General features: G+C 35.6%; 1 protein-coding gene across 1 annotated transcript in view; it reads left to right on the forward strand.

The window, feature by feature from the left end:
* DCAF17 (DDB1 and CUL4 associated factor 17) overlaps positions 1-10620 on the forward strand; it is a 39738-nt gene extending 29118 nt beyond the window's left edge. The window contains exons 9-14 of the mRNA XM_012650684.1: positions 3021-3028; positions 3908-4017; positions 6634-6721; positions 7485-7568; positions 9194-9349; positions 10125-10620. Coding sequence (XP_012506138.1) covers positions 3021-3028; positions 3908-4017; positions 6634-6721; positions 7485-7568; positions 9194-9349; positions 10125-10265 — 587 coding nt within the window. The 3' untranslated portion in view covers positions 10266-10620. The remainder of the gene's footprint in view (positions 1-3020; positions 3029-3907; positions 4018-6633; positions 6722-7484; positions 7569-9193; positions 9350-10124) is intronic.
* Positions 10621-16263: the final 5643 nt, after the last annotated feature.

Below are 16263 nucleotides of genomic sequence, written 5' to 3' on the forward strand. Positions count from 1 at the left end.
CTCTGAAATTTCTGGTGGAATGTATTGTTTGTTCTGCTTCTACATGATTTGTTGCTATTTGCTTTCTAGAGCAGAACCAAGTAGAACTCTGGTGGTCACAGGGTAAGCATTGAAACACTTTGAATTTTAAAGGATATTCTTAAGTTATTTATGGCAGAGTAGGAAGAAATGGTACAAGATAAAATAGAAAAATAGAAATTTCTATCGAATTCATTTTTCTTCATTTTCTTTTTGTAAGTAAGTTAGGCATTGGTTTGTCATTTAGTAAACATTTATTGAGGGCCCACCACATGTCAGACACAGCTGAGGACACATTCCCTTCCCTCAAGTTGCTTACTCTCTCCAAAGCAGGCAAACACATAGAAAAACAAGATGCAGTATATTAAATACAGTGATTGCAGTTGTGCAAAAAGTGAATCCACAGAGGAGGGGGATTCCATTTTTTTTGTATGGCTGATTAGTTTTGTTATGCAACCTCTTGATATCTCAGATGGACTTGCTATTTTTGAGGCAGGCTCAGCTTATTCCACACCCATCTCTTCCAGGTCCTTTCTCAGTCACTGTTGGCTCCAGTGGCTTTTAGAGTCACAGATCACCTTTCCCCACACTGAAGATTAGCACAGTCTTGGGTCTGTTATTTCCCTTGGTGTCATGGCCACCAGGGGACAATGTATATAGTGTCCAGTTTTCTTTTGTAGGAGCATTGTTTCTTTCCATTTTCTCATTTTACTTGTCACATGTGGCAGCTTCTGTTTGGCCCAGCTCAGTGACATTCTCTTTATTTATTTATTTATTCATGTTAGTATTATTTTTTAAGAGACTGGGTCTTGCTCTGTCACCCAGGCTGGAGTGCAGTGGCCTGATCATGGCTTAGTATAGCCTCAAAATCCTGGTCCGAAGCGATGCTCCCACCTCAGCCTCCCAAGTAGCTGGGACTACAGGTGTGTGCCTTCCTTATCTGTAAATAATGACCTGCCAACATTCTCTTTTACAAAGGATTCTCTAGGATCTGTTTCCTGCTGTAACAAGTCTTGGTTTGAATGTTTACCTCTCAGCCAGTAGATATCCTTCAGCCACCAGGACCTGTCACATTTCTTTTTCACTTAGCTTTGCATCTAGTCAAACCCTGCACAGTTAGTTGATATTCTGGACATTTAGCACATACTCATCGTATATGAGAATTGATAATTTATATTCTTTCTCACACACACACACACACACACACACACACACACAGAGTCAACCTGTATCCACAAGTTCCACATCCATGGATGCAACCAAACTCAGACCAAAAATATTCAGAAACAAAAACGGATGGTTGCATCTGTACTGAACATGTACAGACTCTTTTTTCTTGTCCTTATCCCCAGAATAGCACAGTATAACAATTTACATAACATTTACATTGTATTAGGTATTATAAGCAATCTAGAGATGATTTAAAGTATATGGGAGGATGTGTATAGGTTGTATGCAGATATTACACCATTTTATATCAGGGACTGGAACATCCGTGGATTTTGGTGTCTGTGTGGGGTCCTGGAACCAATCCTCCACAGATACCGACAGATGAGTGTATATGTAAATAGTGGCCTTTAGCATCTATATCAAGCATGCCTGTTACATACTCTTCTTCTATAATAACCAAGTATAACATTTAGTCAAATATGTATTTCAGCAAATTCATAAATAATTGCCAAATCTAGGGGAAGTTGTCAGTCCTTTAGTTTTATTGCGGTGACATTGCTTTAATGATATATATGCCCATAACTTCCTCACCTGTCAGTCACAAGAGTGGATAACTCAAAAACAAAAAAGCAACCAAACTTAAGATTTCAGAAAATGTTTCATGGCTTTCTTTTTTTTTTTTTTTTTTTTAAACAGGGTCTCACTCTATTAGCCCAGGCTAGGATGCAGTGGCATCTATAACTTCTAACTCCTGGGCTTGAGTGCTCCTTCTGCCTCAGCCTCCCACATAGCTGGGACTATAGGCATGTACCACAGTGCCCTGCTAATTTTTTAGTTTTTTGTAGCGATGGGGGTCTCGCTGTGTTGCCCGGTCTGGTCTTCAACTGGCCTCAAGTGATCCTCCCACCTCAGCCTCCCAAAGTGCTGGGATTACAGGCATGAGCTGCTGTACTTGGCTTCATGTCTTTCTTTATTAAACTGAGCTTTAAAATCTAGCATTTGAGCAAAGAATAAAAACTATAGGAACTGGTAATAAAGCTGCCTAGTATTTAACATAAAGAGAGATGATATGTTGTATATGTTATATTTAGATATAATAAAGAGAAAAGTCTCCTGAAGAAAGATATGTATAGTATGTGCATGTTTTATATTAAACAAAGGAGCAGCTGGAGCTGATACCATCATGGACACATTAATTTCAACGGTTACAACCAAGATGTTTAATTGTATTAATTTTCTTATATGTAAAATGTAATACCACCATTCCTATTAGAAATAATTAGGATACATAAAAGTTCTTGAAAAATTGAAACTCATTTGCTAATTCAATACATAAAATGTATTAAATTCCAAAATTTTTTAGATTGTGGTGTACAGAGCACTTATGATGTAGCACCAGCCTACCTCTCCAGCCTCATGGCTGGACACTGTACTTCTCAATTTGATTTTATCTGCTACTGATGTTTATATACATAAATGCTATTTGGATTAACATTTCTGTGCTTTTGATTTTTCATCTCTTCTTCCTGGCTGTTTTCTGCTTATCCTTTAAGGCTCAGTTCAAGCTGTTTTCTCCCAAAATTCTGCTCACTTGAGTTGGGTGCTTGATAATGTCCTGTGCATGGCTCAATCACTTCGTTTTCTACACTGCCATATTATTTTCTGTTTATCTTTCTACCTCCCCTCACACTATAACTTGATGGCAAAGATTTTGTTTTATTCACATCAGGTGTGAATGCCTAGTGTGATACCTAGAACATAGTAGCCTGTCAATATATGCTAACAGAATTGAAAAGCCTTAATATTGCAAAACTTTTGTGAATATCTAATAGGAAAGAGGGTATCATTTCATTTTACATTGGAGAAATGAAAGAAATTAAATGGCTTGGATAAAGCCAGTGAAGTTAATGTATCCCAGCTGGTGCCAGTTCCCAGTGCTCCTGTGTATAAGGTAAAACATTTGTGTACATGTGTGATCACATATCATAGTTTTATTCATTTTAATGTCTAAACATACTACAGTGAGATCTCTGTTTTTGCCTTAAATGCTAAGTAGTGTTAGACCATTTCTTCAGACATTAGAGTTTAATATTTGACTTAACCAAGGAGATTATGTGACCCATGTCTGAGACTGTAGGTTTGGTAACATGTTTATTTTTCTGTTACCAGCTCTTCTAATTGACAGGTTGCTGGGGTTGGGGTAGGGAGGAAGAAATTGTGGGGAGCTACATGTGCACAATTGTGGCAGGTTTGTGATGAAAAGTCCACAGACTTGGGATTCAAATCTGCTGTTTAGTAGGTTCAAAATATTGGGCAAATGATTTATTTTCTTTGTGTGTTATTAATAGTTTCCTTATCTGTAAAATGCAGATAACAATACTTGCTTTGAGTGTTATTAAGATCAAATGAAATAGTGACTATAAAGTATTTGTTGCAGTTCCTGACACAAAGTAGATGCTTGAGATAGGGTAACTGTTTTGTTTTTATTATTTGTGAAGTACAATGTCTGGTACAAAGTAAATCCATGAAATTTCTGAATTTAAATGTTCTAAATTTCTCAAATTTGAATATCCTCATTCAGCCCTCACATACATCCCAATTCAACTAGTTAATATTTTCTTCCTTATATGTTAGACTTACTGATATCACTGTGTTAGATTTTAAAAATTACTTCATTTTCCTTTAATCTTTGTCTTCAATTTTTTTTTTTCAACTTCAGGCAAAAAATGGGATCCAAGAAATGGAGTGTTGTTCTCTAGAATCTGACTGGATCTATTTCCACCCTGATGCTTCTGGTAGAATAATACATGTTGGCCCAAATCAAGTCAAGTGAGTAATTTCATTAGCAATTGAAAGTTAAAGGTAGCTTTTGGTAGCATTTATTGGCATCTTTATTTTTGCCACCTACCTGTTGAGCCAGTTATGGAAATAATAAGGTTGTTGTAGGGTGCTTCCTCAGACTGGCAACTAGAAAAATCTGACTTTATTAATATTTTTTCAGCTTCATCATTACGGTATAAATTCACATGTATAAATATTACATTTGAATAAGTTCTTTGGTGATTGATATGTAAGTGAAAGGGAATTACAGACTGGCCCTTCCTTAACAAGTCTTAATTCTCTAGGATTAATAAGAAGGAAGATGATTTGTCTTTGTTCTGAAAGACAGCTTTGACAGCAGAATGGTAGTGGATTATTTGAAGTAAACCTTGTTTAACTTTGTTTGCTTTCAGAGCACTCACATCTCCTACAAGTTGACCTTTCCTTCCTTGAAATACTCATTTGGCTTCCCTGACACCACAGTTCTATTTTCCTCCCTCTCTCAGCTATCTCTTTTAGCATCCTTTCATGCTCTTTCTTCTCTACCCAGAGTTAATTGTTGGATGTCCTCAGGACTTAGGCCCTCTTCTTTTCTCACTCAGCATTCCCTTTATTCATGAGTGTACTTATTCCCTTGACTTCAAAAATTGTGTATACTTCACTTAGTAGAATGGGTTCCAGCTGAAAGAAAAAAGAGAAAAAAATAAAAGGGCCAACAAACTAAAAAAAAAAAAACTGTGTATATACCAAAACTCCAAAATTTATATACTAGCCCAAACCTCTATCTAAGGTCATGCCAGAAATCCAGAATCATTCTTGACACCTTCTTATCACCTTTCTTTCATCAGTATATATACATTTAAACACTTACAAGGCATTCTCTTTTTCTCTCTGACTCATACACGCATATACACTAAGTCTACCTATTTCTGCCCTTGGCCACTGTTATCACTAGCTGACTATAGTAATAGCCTACTTTCAAGGCTTCCAGAATCTACTCTTGTACTCGCTGTTTTCTTCTCAGCAGCTAGAATGATTCTTAAAGACGTGAACAAATACAAGAACCTAAGCAAGTGAATTCTGCTTTAATCTTTTTATGGCTTTTCATTGCTCTTATGATAAAGACCAACATAGTCAGCATAGTCTAAAAGACCCTCCTCCCACTCAGTTAACTGTAGTCATACTGTCTTTTCAGAAAGCTGAGGACCTATTCCTTCTGTTAGGAGGCTGTTTCCCCTACGTGTTCTTCTGCCTAATTTTTATTCATAATTTATGGCCCAGCATAAATGTCACTTTTTCACAGAGACCTTCCCTGATACCTCTTGTTTGATTTGCTTGCCCATTGTATTTTTATTGCACCTACTATGTAATCTTCCTCTGTAGCACTTAGAACAATTTTGATTAATTGTGTGATTATCTGTTTAAATATCTAAGTCTGATATCATAAATTCCTTAATGACAGGGAAAGAGTCTGTTTTGCTGACACCTATAATCCCAGCACTGAGTAGATGCTCAGTAAGTACTTGTTGAATAAGAAGGGACATGTCTGCCTTCTTTATTCTTTATACTTCCTGATCATCAGTCTACCTCTCTGGATCAATTATGAAGGAGGATGAAAGCATTTAATGAAATACAATTAACTTTTACAAAACATCTTAAACTATGATTCAGCTTCAGTAAGCCTTATTTTTAATGTTTATTACCACCTATCTTTTTAATCTTTGTTACCACCCATATTAGTTTGAGTTTAAGGAAACAAGGCACACAGAGTGTGTGCCCTTTTGCCAAGTTTTGAAAGATAGGCACTTTGAAATATTGACACTAATTAAGATAACTTATTGAGTAATTTAAAATATTATCTGATTTCTTTGTCTCTGGTAACTCTGAGGCCTCTAGCTCCCCCCTGCTTCTCTCTGCTGTTCTCTTTGCCTGCATTTGAGACTTTGAGCTTAGAAAAAACATTGTGCTTTTGAAGCTTCTTAATGATGTGAACAGATTTGTGTGAAGGGTGAGCAAATTATTTTATTTTCTCTTCCTTAATAAGCTTGATCCATTTGCACTCAAAACCTAAATCTTTAAATATAACTAATCCTAAGAAAAAAGTATAGTCACTTGGAGTTTTTAAATATTTCTCTATCATGAAAACTGTCTTAGTTTAGATTTAGTTGCTGATCCACTCTTATAGTTAACTCTTAGTGTTTTTCATAAATATCTCATTCTATCTTCAGAAATAAAAATGCAAATATCTCTTATAATACCATTGTGAAAGCTGAAATGTTAAAGACCTATTGTAGGGTGGCAGAGATGAGGTTCTTCAGAGTAACTTGCATTAAGCCAGTGTGGAAGATGGCTTAGGCCTGAGCAAGCTGTTTCATTACCTACTTCAGTTGCACCTGTTGTCACAGTTACTACGTTTTTCTGTTTAACAAAATCTCTGAATTTGAAGGAGTTTATGGATTCTTAGTGATCGTACATTAGTATTTCAGACTAATCAGGAGGAGAAGAGAACTAACTCAGTGTTGTTACTATAATTTTTATTTGTCAAGTTTCATTGCAGTAGTTCAACTTTGGCACTTTGATGGTGTTTTGAAGTCTTAGTTCTCAAAATCCTTTATTCCTTTCTAGAGTTTTAAAGCTAACTGAAACAGAAAATAATAGTTCTCAGTATCAGATCTCTGAAGATTTTGTCATTTTGGCCAACAGGGAGAACAAAGTAAGTCTGGAGTACTTTAAAATCCTTTGTATATCATTGTTTTTCTATGCAACAATATAACATGCAGATCTATTTGCCTTTGAATGTGGCTGAAAACATTTTACTGTACCTTTTCTATGTAAAAATTTTAAAAATTAAATTAAAGAAAATAAATATGACTGAAAACAACAGCACAACCCTATAAAAGTCTGTGTGTTTCGTCTACATGGGTAGCCAGTATTAGCCCTGTGTACATGAGATTTGAAAACAGTTGATTATGTTGAGTTTATCTTATCCTTATTTCTCTTTCAAGTTTTTATTAATGAATTATCAACCTTTGGGACTAATGAGTTGTGCAAACTTATAGTTAGTAGGGATACATATAAATCTTTAAAAATAACATACTTTAAGCCCATATGGTATTTTCCTTTAGTGTATATATTAAGAACACAAAGAAAATGATGGGGAGGGAAATTTCTAAAATTTGCTGTACTATACTAAGGCAAAGGTCAGAAGGGCAAAGCAACAGCAAATCTATAATCTTTTAATTAATTTATTTATTTTTGGCCTATTCTGGTATTTCATTCATTAAAAACTTTACTAAAGTATTTTTGCTAACTGGAGGATGAGAAATCTGATTCAGGATTTTCTCAGTTGAGGAAAGAATTGTGGATATTGGCAGAAGGGTTGGTTAGTTTTGTTTTACCAAATTTGTTAACATAATTTTTGCCTTTGACTGCATATGAGAATTTGTCATATCTTTTTATTTCTCTCCCTATGATAGAATGAAAACCTATTCACTGTTACAGCTTCTGGACGGGTGGTAAAAAAAAGTTTTCACCTTCTGGATGATGACCCAGAACAAGAGGTATGACTTTAGCCAGAGCTAACAAACCAAACCAGTGTGTACTTACATTGTTTCAAATTAATGCTTCCCAGAGCCTGAGGTGGGGGTTGGGGTTGAGGGGTTCCATACAGGCTGAGTGGAATAGGATTGTGTGTGTTATTTCAACACAGCAGCCCCACCATCCCCTTTTTTCATATTGGAATTAGTCATAAAATTTTGTTTGTAGAAAGGTTCATAGAACTAAAATAATTTGAAAACACTATTAGCTTATTGTTTTGTTGATGTGTATACTTTCTAGAGAAATCTCTTATTACAAAATTCTTCAGTTATGTCCTAATGAATTTGTGACTTTTGCCTTATTTTTTACTTACTAGACATGGATATGTTTGTTAATGTTCATGGGCTAGAGGCGGAAGGTGTGAGGAGGGAGTCCTCAACAAAGCAGGAAGTTCCCTACTCTGTATATAAAACTATATTCAAGAAAGATGTACTAAAATTACCAACAGATAGCATGAATAATTAAGAGGGAAGAGGTGGTAGCAAAGACAGATGCTCAATATCATGAGATTAAAAAGCAAAATCTTTTAGCTTATAAAGGAAAAGTTGAAAGGAGTTGTGCCTTAAATCTATAAAATCACTGACACCCAGGTAAGAAGTCACCCTTTGAAATTTTACCATGGTAAGATGAAGGCAAAAAAATAAATAAAAAGGAACCACAGGTAATAAAAATGATAAAGGCAGAAAATGTCAATGGATTAAAGAGCAGTTTGAGCAAACATAAATGAAGGATTAGTACATGGTGATTAAGAGAAACTTGCTGTGCCTGTCTTTAAAGCTGATGCCAGGCATTCAGCCAATATGTGCTTTCCTGTGGTCCATCCCTGGATGGCTGAGTGCTAATCTGCTTCCCATGAGGTTTTTGGAGTCCCAGGTTTTCTTCCTTGAGACAGAGTTTGGCAGATTTTCTCTTTATCATAGCTAACCTCTCTTGACCCAGTCCCATTCAGTGGGTTGGATTTTAGTTTCTCATACACTCACTCAAGTATAAGCAGCCATTTTTGCTTTCTTTAGGGAACCAAAAAGGGTTTATTAAAAAAACAAAAAAGATGGAAAATAAAATCATAAATAGTATATAATAGGCTATCGCTTCTTGAAATGACTGGTTGGTTTTGGGGGGCCGAGTTTGTTTTTGTTTTTTGAGTTTTTTCGGTGTGAGAACTTTCAGAGCTCAGTGAACAGTCTTCAGGTTTCAGAACTGAGCTTCATATACTAATATTTAGTCTAATCCAGGAATCAGCGAACACACATGTCAGGGGCAGCAGCAGCTGAATACTTGTTTTTAATTTGGAGAAGCTCTGGTTCGCTATCATTATAGAGAATTCCATTATACTTTGCCTGAGATCTGCATAGACTTGGTTCTGTTTGCCAAAATCTGTAGGATAGAGCTTAACTCTTGAAAATCTTGGGACTGATGTTTTACTAGACTTATAAGTAGAGACGTATTTCTACCTATTATCCCACTCATTCATTCTTCCTTCTCCTGTATTTTTGTAATAGATTAGTTAAACTACAAATGTAGGAATAATCCTAACCAAGTAACTAGAATTTGCCCCTCTTTCCCTCCATTTTATCCATCTATCCCCTAGACTTTCAAAATTGTGGACTATGAAGATGAGTTGGATTTGCTTTCTGTGGTAGCTGTTACTCAGATAGATGCTGAAGGCAAAGCTCACCTGGATTTCCACTGTAATGAATATGGAACCTTACTTAAAAGCATTCCACTAGTGGAGTCATGGGATGTGGTAAGTAGAGTCCATGTGATACAAAGTTGTGAGAGTGTTCTATATAGGTGTTATTTATTAGAACAGATATTACTGTGTCGATGTTAGTCCAGATTCACGTATGCCATGACCATGTGAGTTTATTGTCCTATACATAGGACAAAATGAGTACTTCTTAAGCTTTCCTTCTCTCGGCAGTAGGGGGTTACCTCTTTACCAGTGGCCTTAAAGATAAAACTTTATGTGTTTTCCTGCTGTTTCCTTACTCTGGTCTTTGATTTTCTCCCCAAGTTTGGTAACATTTTAAAAAAATGAAAATATACTGTAATAAATTTCCATAATTATTTAATAAAGATCATATCTAGTCATGTGAGGGTTTCCAGGTACTCTTGGAACTGTTTGTCTGATCTTTTAACTATTATAGCATATAAAAGTTAAAAGGAACAGTAGACATTATTTTATCCAGCCTTCATTTTGTCAATGGAAAACTTGAGAGGTTTAGCAACTCACACATGATCACACAATGAGATAGATAGTAGCAGTGTTGGCAATAAGATCTGGGTATTTAGACTATTGAATCCAGAGTTCTTTTCATTCTCTATATTCTATAGAGTGTTTTTTCATTAGTAATCTTTATATCTACAAATAATGAAAAATAAACCTATTTCTGGTAACTATTTTGCCTGTAAGTGTATGTTTGAAGATCCCTAGCATAAGTGCTGTGGCATTTTAGTGACACAGTAGGGAATATGGTTATTTGAAAAAGAGATTCCATATGATTGTATTTTTGTTACAGACATACAGCCATGAAGTCTACTTTGACAGAGACTTGGTGCTACACATAGAACAGAAACCCAACAGGGTCTTCAGCTGCTATGTTTACCAGATGGTATGTGACACTGGGGAAGAAGAAGAAACCATAAACCGAAGTTATTAAAAAGAGTGAGATTATGTTAACTTAAGAGACTTTTAGCCAAACACTGTCTCCAGTCCTCCTCTGTACTATCTGCATGGCATAGTCTCTAGTATTTTCCAGAAAATGTCTTGTGTTGACTTCAGACTTTCTAAACTCTTGGTGTAGAAGATTGTGAGGACTTCGTTTTATGTAATGACTTTTTAGAATGCTGTCCCGAGAAGTCTACTGTTTTGGAGCTTTCAGCTAAGTGGTAATGTAAATATAAAATACTGGGAACAGAAAAGGACAGGTTAATTTCAGTTATTGAGGAGAGGGTCATTGATAGGAAGGTATTTAACATGGTTCTTAGAGGATGGTATGGAATTTTAATTGGTAAGGCTAGGAGAGAGACAAAAATAAAGATACTAAAGATACAGAAAGAAATCCTATATCCTCTATATCAAACTTTGCTTAAGGATGAGAAATGAGATGTGTAATGTGAAAGCATACTTTTGAGCCAAAAACATGTAATCACAGTTTTATAAAAAAAAATCTTATATATGTGTGTATGTATGTTTTGTATTTGTATGTAGTATCAGGAACTGGTTCTAGGTCCCAAACTATCTTTTCTTCCATGGTCTTACTCCCTTGGCTTGATGTTCCCATTGAATATTTGTGTTTCAATTACAGACTAATGTAAAAGATTCCAAGAAAACCTTAAATGAAACTTTTTGTGATATGTATCCTGCTTAGCTCCTAATATATCTAAAGATGTTCTCATTTCACCATTCAATTTATTAAGTCAATCTTCCAATTTTTTTTAGGCAATATTTTCATACCTATGCAGTGAGATAAAGGTACCCTCTCCTGCAGCAGTTCTGTTCCCTGAGGAAGAGTAGATAAAATCCCAGGAGGAGTTCTTACTAGCTTGGGAGTTACCTGATTAGCCGGAAAGAAATTTTGGCTATCTTAGTTATGAAATGAATGTTTTTTTTCTTTTTTGTTAGAAAAGATCTAAATATGATCCTTGAACTTCAATAATCATTCTTCAGAATGTTAGATAAAGGCATCCTAAGTAAAGGGAGAAAGTATTTCTTTATGCTTCCTGTTTGAGAAATGCAGTTGCTTGCAATCAGTGCACATGTTCAGCACATTTTGCTGATTCAACCTCAAAAGAATAACTAGTTAGAAAAAAGAAAAGAAACAGCAATAAAAATCATTGCTGATTCAATTTTAAGGTTAAAATATGGAATTTTAGCTTGGATGATTTACATTAAAATCCTTCAGTTTTTCCTTCAGTTTTGGCTTGATCCCATGTTAAGAATGATGTGAATTCTGCCCTTGAAAATTTGCAAATAAATTTCACATTTGAGGTATTAGTTATTCCAAAAGTCAAGGAATTAGTAGCAGGATCTATAAATTTAAAGGAAATAAAGGGAACAAACCTAAAACTGTTTTGTGCAATAGAAAAGATTGCTAACATTTTAGAATAAGGGAAAATATTTTTATATGGGCTAAAAATAAATCTTTCTGAATTTGATCCTGTGTATAATAACCATCTGGGAAAGTAGAAGTGATTACTTTCTGAGCAAGATGAAAAAATTATCTCCCTATACTAAATTCTAATACTTTTATATCTACTAATTGAAAAATCCATCCTCATTTATGCATAATTAATAGTGCTATTTAATATAATATCTGAGGCCTTCAGAGCATTTTAGAGATACGATTATGATTACAGAGCAGTTAAATAATTGCAGTGTGCTAGCTATTGCCCCAGACTTTCAATCACACACTAGCTATATCTAAACAGTCCTGCCCAGTAAATTTACATCTTGAAAAAAACAGGCTCAGTAAGAGTAGAGTGAAAATATCAGAGAAAAGAAAGAAACCAGTGTTGTGTGGGTTTCAAAGCAGATGCAGAGCTGTGTAAAAGCAGAATGTTTACTTTCCATTTCTAAGAGTGTTTCAGAATAGGGTATCTATAGACTTCAGTCCTGTCAGAGATTTTTTTTTTTTAAATTGGTTATTGAGTTTCTCCTTCTTTAAGTCATCTTCTTCTTTGGATGAAATGATAGAAATTCGTCTACTCAGATAGGCATTTGAGAACTATCTGAGCTTCTTGACTGCTTTTTTGATGTTGAGAGAGGGGGTGGAAGTATCTAGTCTATATATGAACTGACCACTAAGAAACTCCTAATGTGTTACCACTGCCAAATATGGTCTAAATGCCATATGGGCCAGGAAGGACAGACAGTAGGGAGTTGTGGGCAGTGTAACAAACACGAGAGCTATGCCCCAACTAAATGGATAAACTGCTACAGCTTAATTTCAGCCAATGGTGACAGTATGTGTGAATGTGGGCTACATGATTGTTAATAAGATAGTTGTTAAAAAGATACCAAAAGATGTGGAAGATAGCGAAGAATGTGGGAAATCTGGATACCACACATGGCAGGAGACAATGCAACATGCTTTCCCAAAAGATATGGCCTTCCCAGCTCCCTGCAGTGTTGTCACACAGTTGCTCATTCTGCCACCTGCCAGACATGCTTGCCATTCTCTTAGGGATGGAGGGGAGTGGTGCTTAATATCCTCCTGCCTACCTTAAACCCTCTCTTCACCTGACTGTTTTAGAGACTCTACCTATGTGCCCACATACTTGACAGGTACTAGTGACAGGTACGAAACATTTCTGAGTGTTTACGTAAGCCCAGGTGAAGCAGGGTATATGCTCTCAGCAAGTACAGGCATTAAGCTGAAGAGAGGTGTATTTCTGCATTGCACTCCTTAATCTAAGTTTCTATGTTCTCACAGCATCAGTGCAGCAAGCTTACTGTTCTTTGACTTTCTACAATATTTCTTGTAACTCTGGGAAAAAACAAAACGAATCCTGTCGCATTTTCTATTTGAACTGCCTAGTAAGGAGATGATATTGTTCTATTTAAACAAATTAAGGCATTCCGCATTCTTCTACCAATTGAATGTTTTTTTGTCTTATACACACTTCTTTTTTTAATAATTTATATTTATTGATTACTTTCTATTTATCAGTCACTGTAATACAGTACATGTAAAATGGGTCATCTCATTTAATATTCAAAATAATCAAGTGAGGTATGAACTACCATTATTTTTCTCCTTTGTACAAATGAGAAAAGTAAGACTTACAGAAATTAATTTGCCCAAGGTCCCGCAGCTAATAAGTGCAGAGATGGGAAACATCCAGATTTGTTTGACACAAATTTATGCCAAATTTCCTCCAAACTTCTCAAAAGGCAGTGGATATTATTTTATCCCATATGTGAGACATACTGACAATTATAATATTGAGTACATAGGAAAGTGCTTAATAAGTGTTTTTTTAAATGATGATTGAATATCCAAATTTTGGGCAAAGTTTGGACACAATTCACAATTCACACATAACTTGACAGAAAAGATGGTTCTTCATTCAATGGTTAGAAGTTGTTAAAAAACAATACTTTGATTTCGTTTGTGGTAATAATAAATACAAGTATTAGTAATTACTTTTAACATAATTCAGCTTCCTAGTCAATAATTTTTATGTTCTCTTTCTTACCATGTTTACATATATCATTTACCTTTTAGAACCCCAGGGAAGATTCAGGGACTAATTTCTGGTACCTGTTTTACTATAGAATCTCTATCTTACAGAAAGAATAGGGGTGGGCATGGTGGCTCATGCCTGTAATCCTAGCATTTTGGGATGCCAGGAGTTTGAGACCAGACTGGGCAACATAGCAAGATCCTGGCTCTACAGAAAATTTTTAAAAACTAGTCAGGCATGGTGGCCTGGGCCTATAGCTCAGCTACTTGGGAGCCTGAGGCAGCAGAATCACTTGAGCCTGGGAGTTGGAGGTTGCAGTGAGCTGTGATCACACCACTGTTCTCCAGCATGGATGACAGAGTAAGACCCTGTCTCTAAAAACAAAAAAATCAATTTAAAAAAAAACAAGACCAGAAAAAAATACTTTATTTCAAGCAAAGGATATGTAATAGAAAAATAAGACCAGCTGGGCATAGTGGCTTACACCTGTAATGCCAGCACTCTGGGAGGCTGAGGCAGGAGGATCACTCGAGGCCAGGAGTTCAAGACCAGCCTGAGCAAGAGCGAGACCCCATCTCTACTAAAAATAGAAAAAATTAGCTGGGCATGGTGGCGCTTACCTGTAGTTCCAGCTACTCAAAAGGCTGAGGCAGGAGGATTACTTGAGCCCAGGAACTGCACTCTAAGCCAGGGTGACAGAGTGAGACTTTGTCTCAAAAAAAAGAAAAAAAGAAAGATTAAGACCAACTGAGAGCTTTTCCCCATTATTTTATGATGAAAATTTTCAAACATATAGTAAAATTGAAAGAATTTTCCTCCTAATACTTCAGCTGCATATCATTAACTACAGTTTAATATTTAGTTTTTAAATTTTTTGATTTAATATTTACATGCAATGAAAATCACAAATCTTAGGTATAAATTTGCCGAGCGTTTGCAGAAACTCTTCAAAATTTAGAACATTGCAGTCATCCTACAAAGTTTCTTAATTCCACTCCCCAGTCTGTCCCTTCCCCACCCCTCAGATATGACTACTGTTCTGATTCTTTTATATCACAAGTTACATTTGCCTATTCTAAAATTGCATATAAGTAAAATGATACAGAGCATAATGCTTCTTTCACTCAGCATGATGTTTTTGAGATTTATTCATGTTGTTGCATGTATTAGTGGTTCATTTCTTTTTATTGCTGAGCATTCTTTGTTGTGAGTATGTCACAGTTTGGTTTTCCATTTTCCTGTTGATGGACACCTAGGCTCTTTCTGCTTTTTTTGGTTACTGTTATGAATAAAGCTGCTATGAACATTCTTGTATAAATGTTTTGTGATCGTATGTCTTCATTTCTCTTGGGTAAATATCTAGGGATGGAATTTTTAGGTCCTTGGGTAGGTGTATGTTTAGTTTAATAAAAAACTGCCAGACCTTTTTTCCAAAGGATTGTACCATTTTACATTCCTGCAACAGTATATGAGACTTCCACTTGCTCTGCATTTTTTCCAATATTTGTAGTTGTTAGTCTTTTTTATCTTAACATTTATGGTGGGTGTGTAATTATTTCTCGTTGATATTCAGATTGTTCCTACTTGTGCCTAGTAGCCCTCTTGTGAAGTCTATCTCTTTATCCTTTTTTAACAACTCCCCCTCCCCAGGAACTGCTGAAAACATTCTTTGTGATAATGGTTAAGATACCCCCAGACTCACCTTGAGTTATTTTTTCTAAAACATGGAATACATTGCTCACCAAAGAACCTTGATTCCTTTAATGGAGACTAACATTCAGGAACAAAATTGGGTTCTAAGGGCACATGTTTGACTGTTTTATATGACTGTTGGAGCTGGACAAAATGGCAGTAGAGAAGAGGCTATAGAAATCATTGAAAAAAGCAGAAAATGACTTTTTCTTTAAAGGTTGTGGGCTCATGTTATTTCTAAGTCATACTTCTCTAATAAAGTCTTTATTTTTTTACTCATTTCGATTCTCAAATCAAGTGTCCTCGAATTTATTCCAAAGTTTGCAGGTTCAGTTCATTTGCTCGTTATCATTTGAGTCCTATATAGGGGTACAGGCAGGAGAGGGGAAATGTCAGCCTCCTGTGTAGGCACACTAAAAAATACCATGCACAAGACACTAGGATCTCAGGTAGAATCCCATGAGATTATTAGGCAATAAAAATGAAAGGGAGGATTCAGATCAGCAAAAGCCTTTAAGACTTGTCTGCTACTCTCCTTTAACTTTGTTTTCATGGATACTAGTGTCATTCTTTGTTAGAGGCAACGTTGAACTTGAGCTTCATAAAGGATTTTGGATAAATACTAATTTATATTCTCAGAATTACAATAGCCAACTTTGCAAGTGCGGTAAATCCAATAAAAGATACCAGCAAATAAAATCAAATTATTTAGAATTATCAGAGATCTTTAAATTTTCTCAACAGATATATTGAGGCATAATTGACATACAATAAACC

Source organism: Propithecus coquereli, unplaced genomic scaffold, assembly GCF_000956105.1.
Source record: "Propithecus coquereli isolate 6110/MARCELLA unplaced genomic scaffold, Pcoq_1.0 Scaffold34, whole genome shotgun sequence".
In the NCBI taxonomy this organism is placed as follows: Eukaryota; Metazoa; Chordata; class Mammalia; order Primates; family Indriidae; genus Propithecus; species Propithecus coquereli.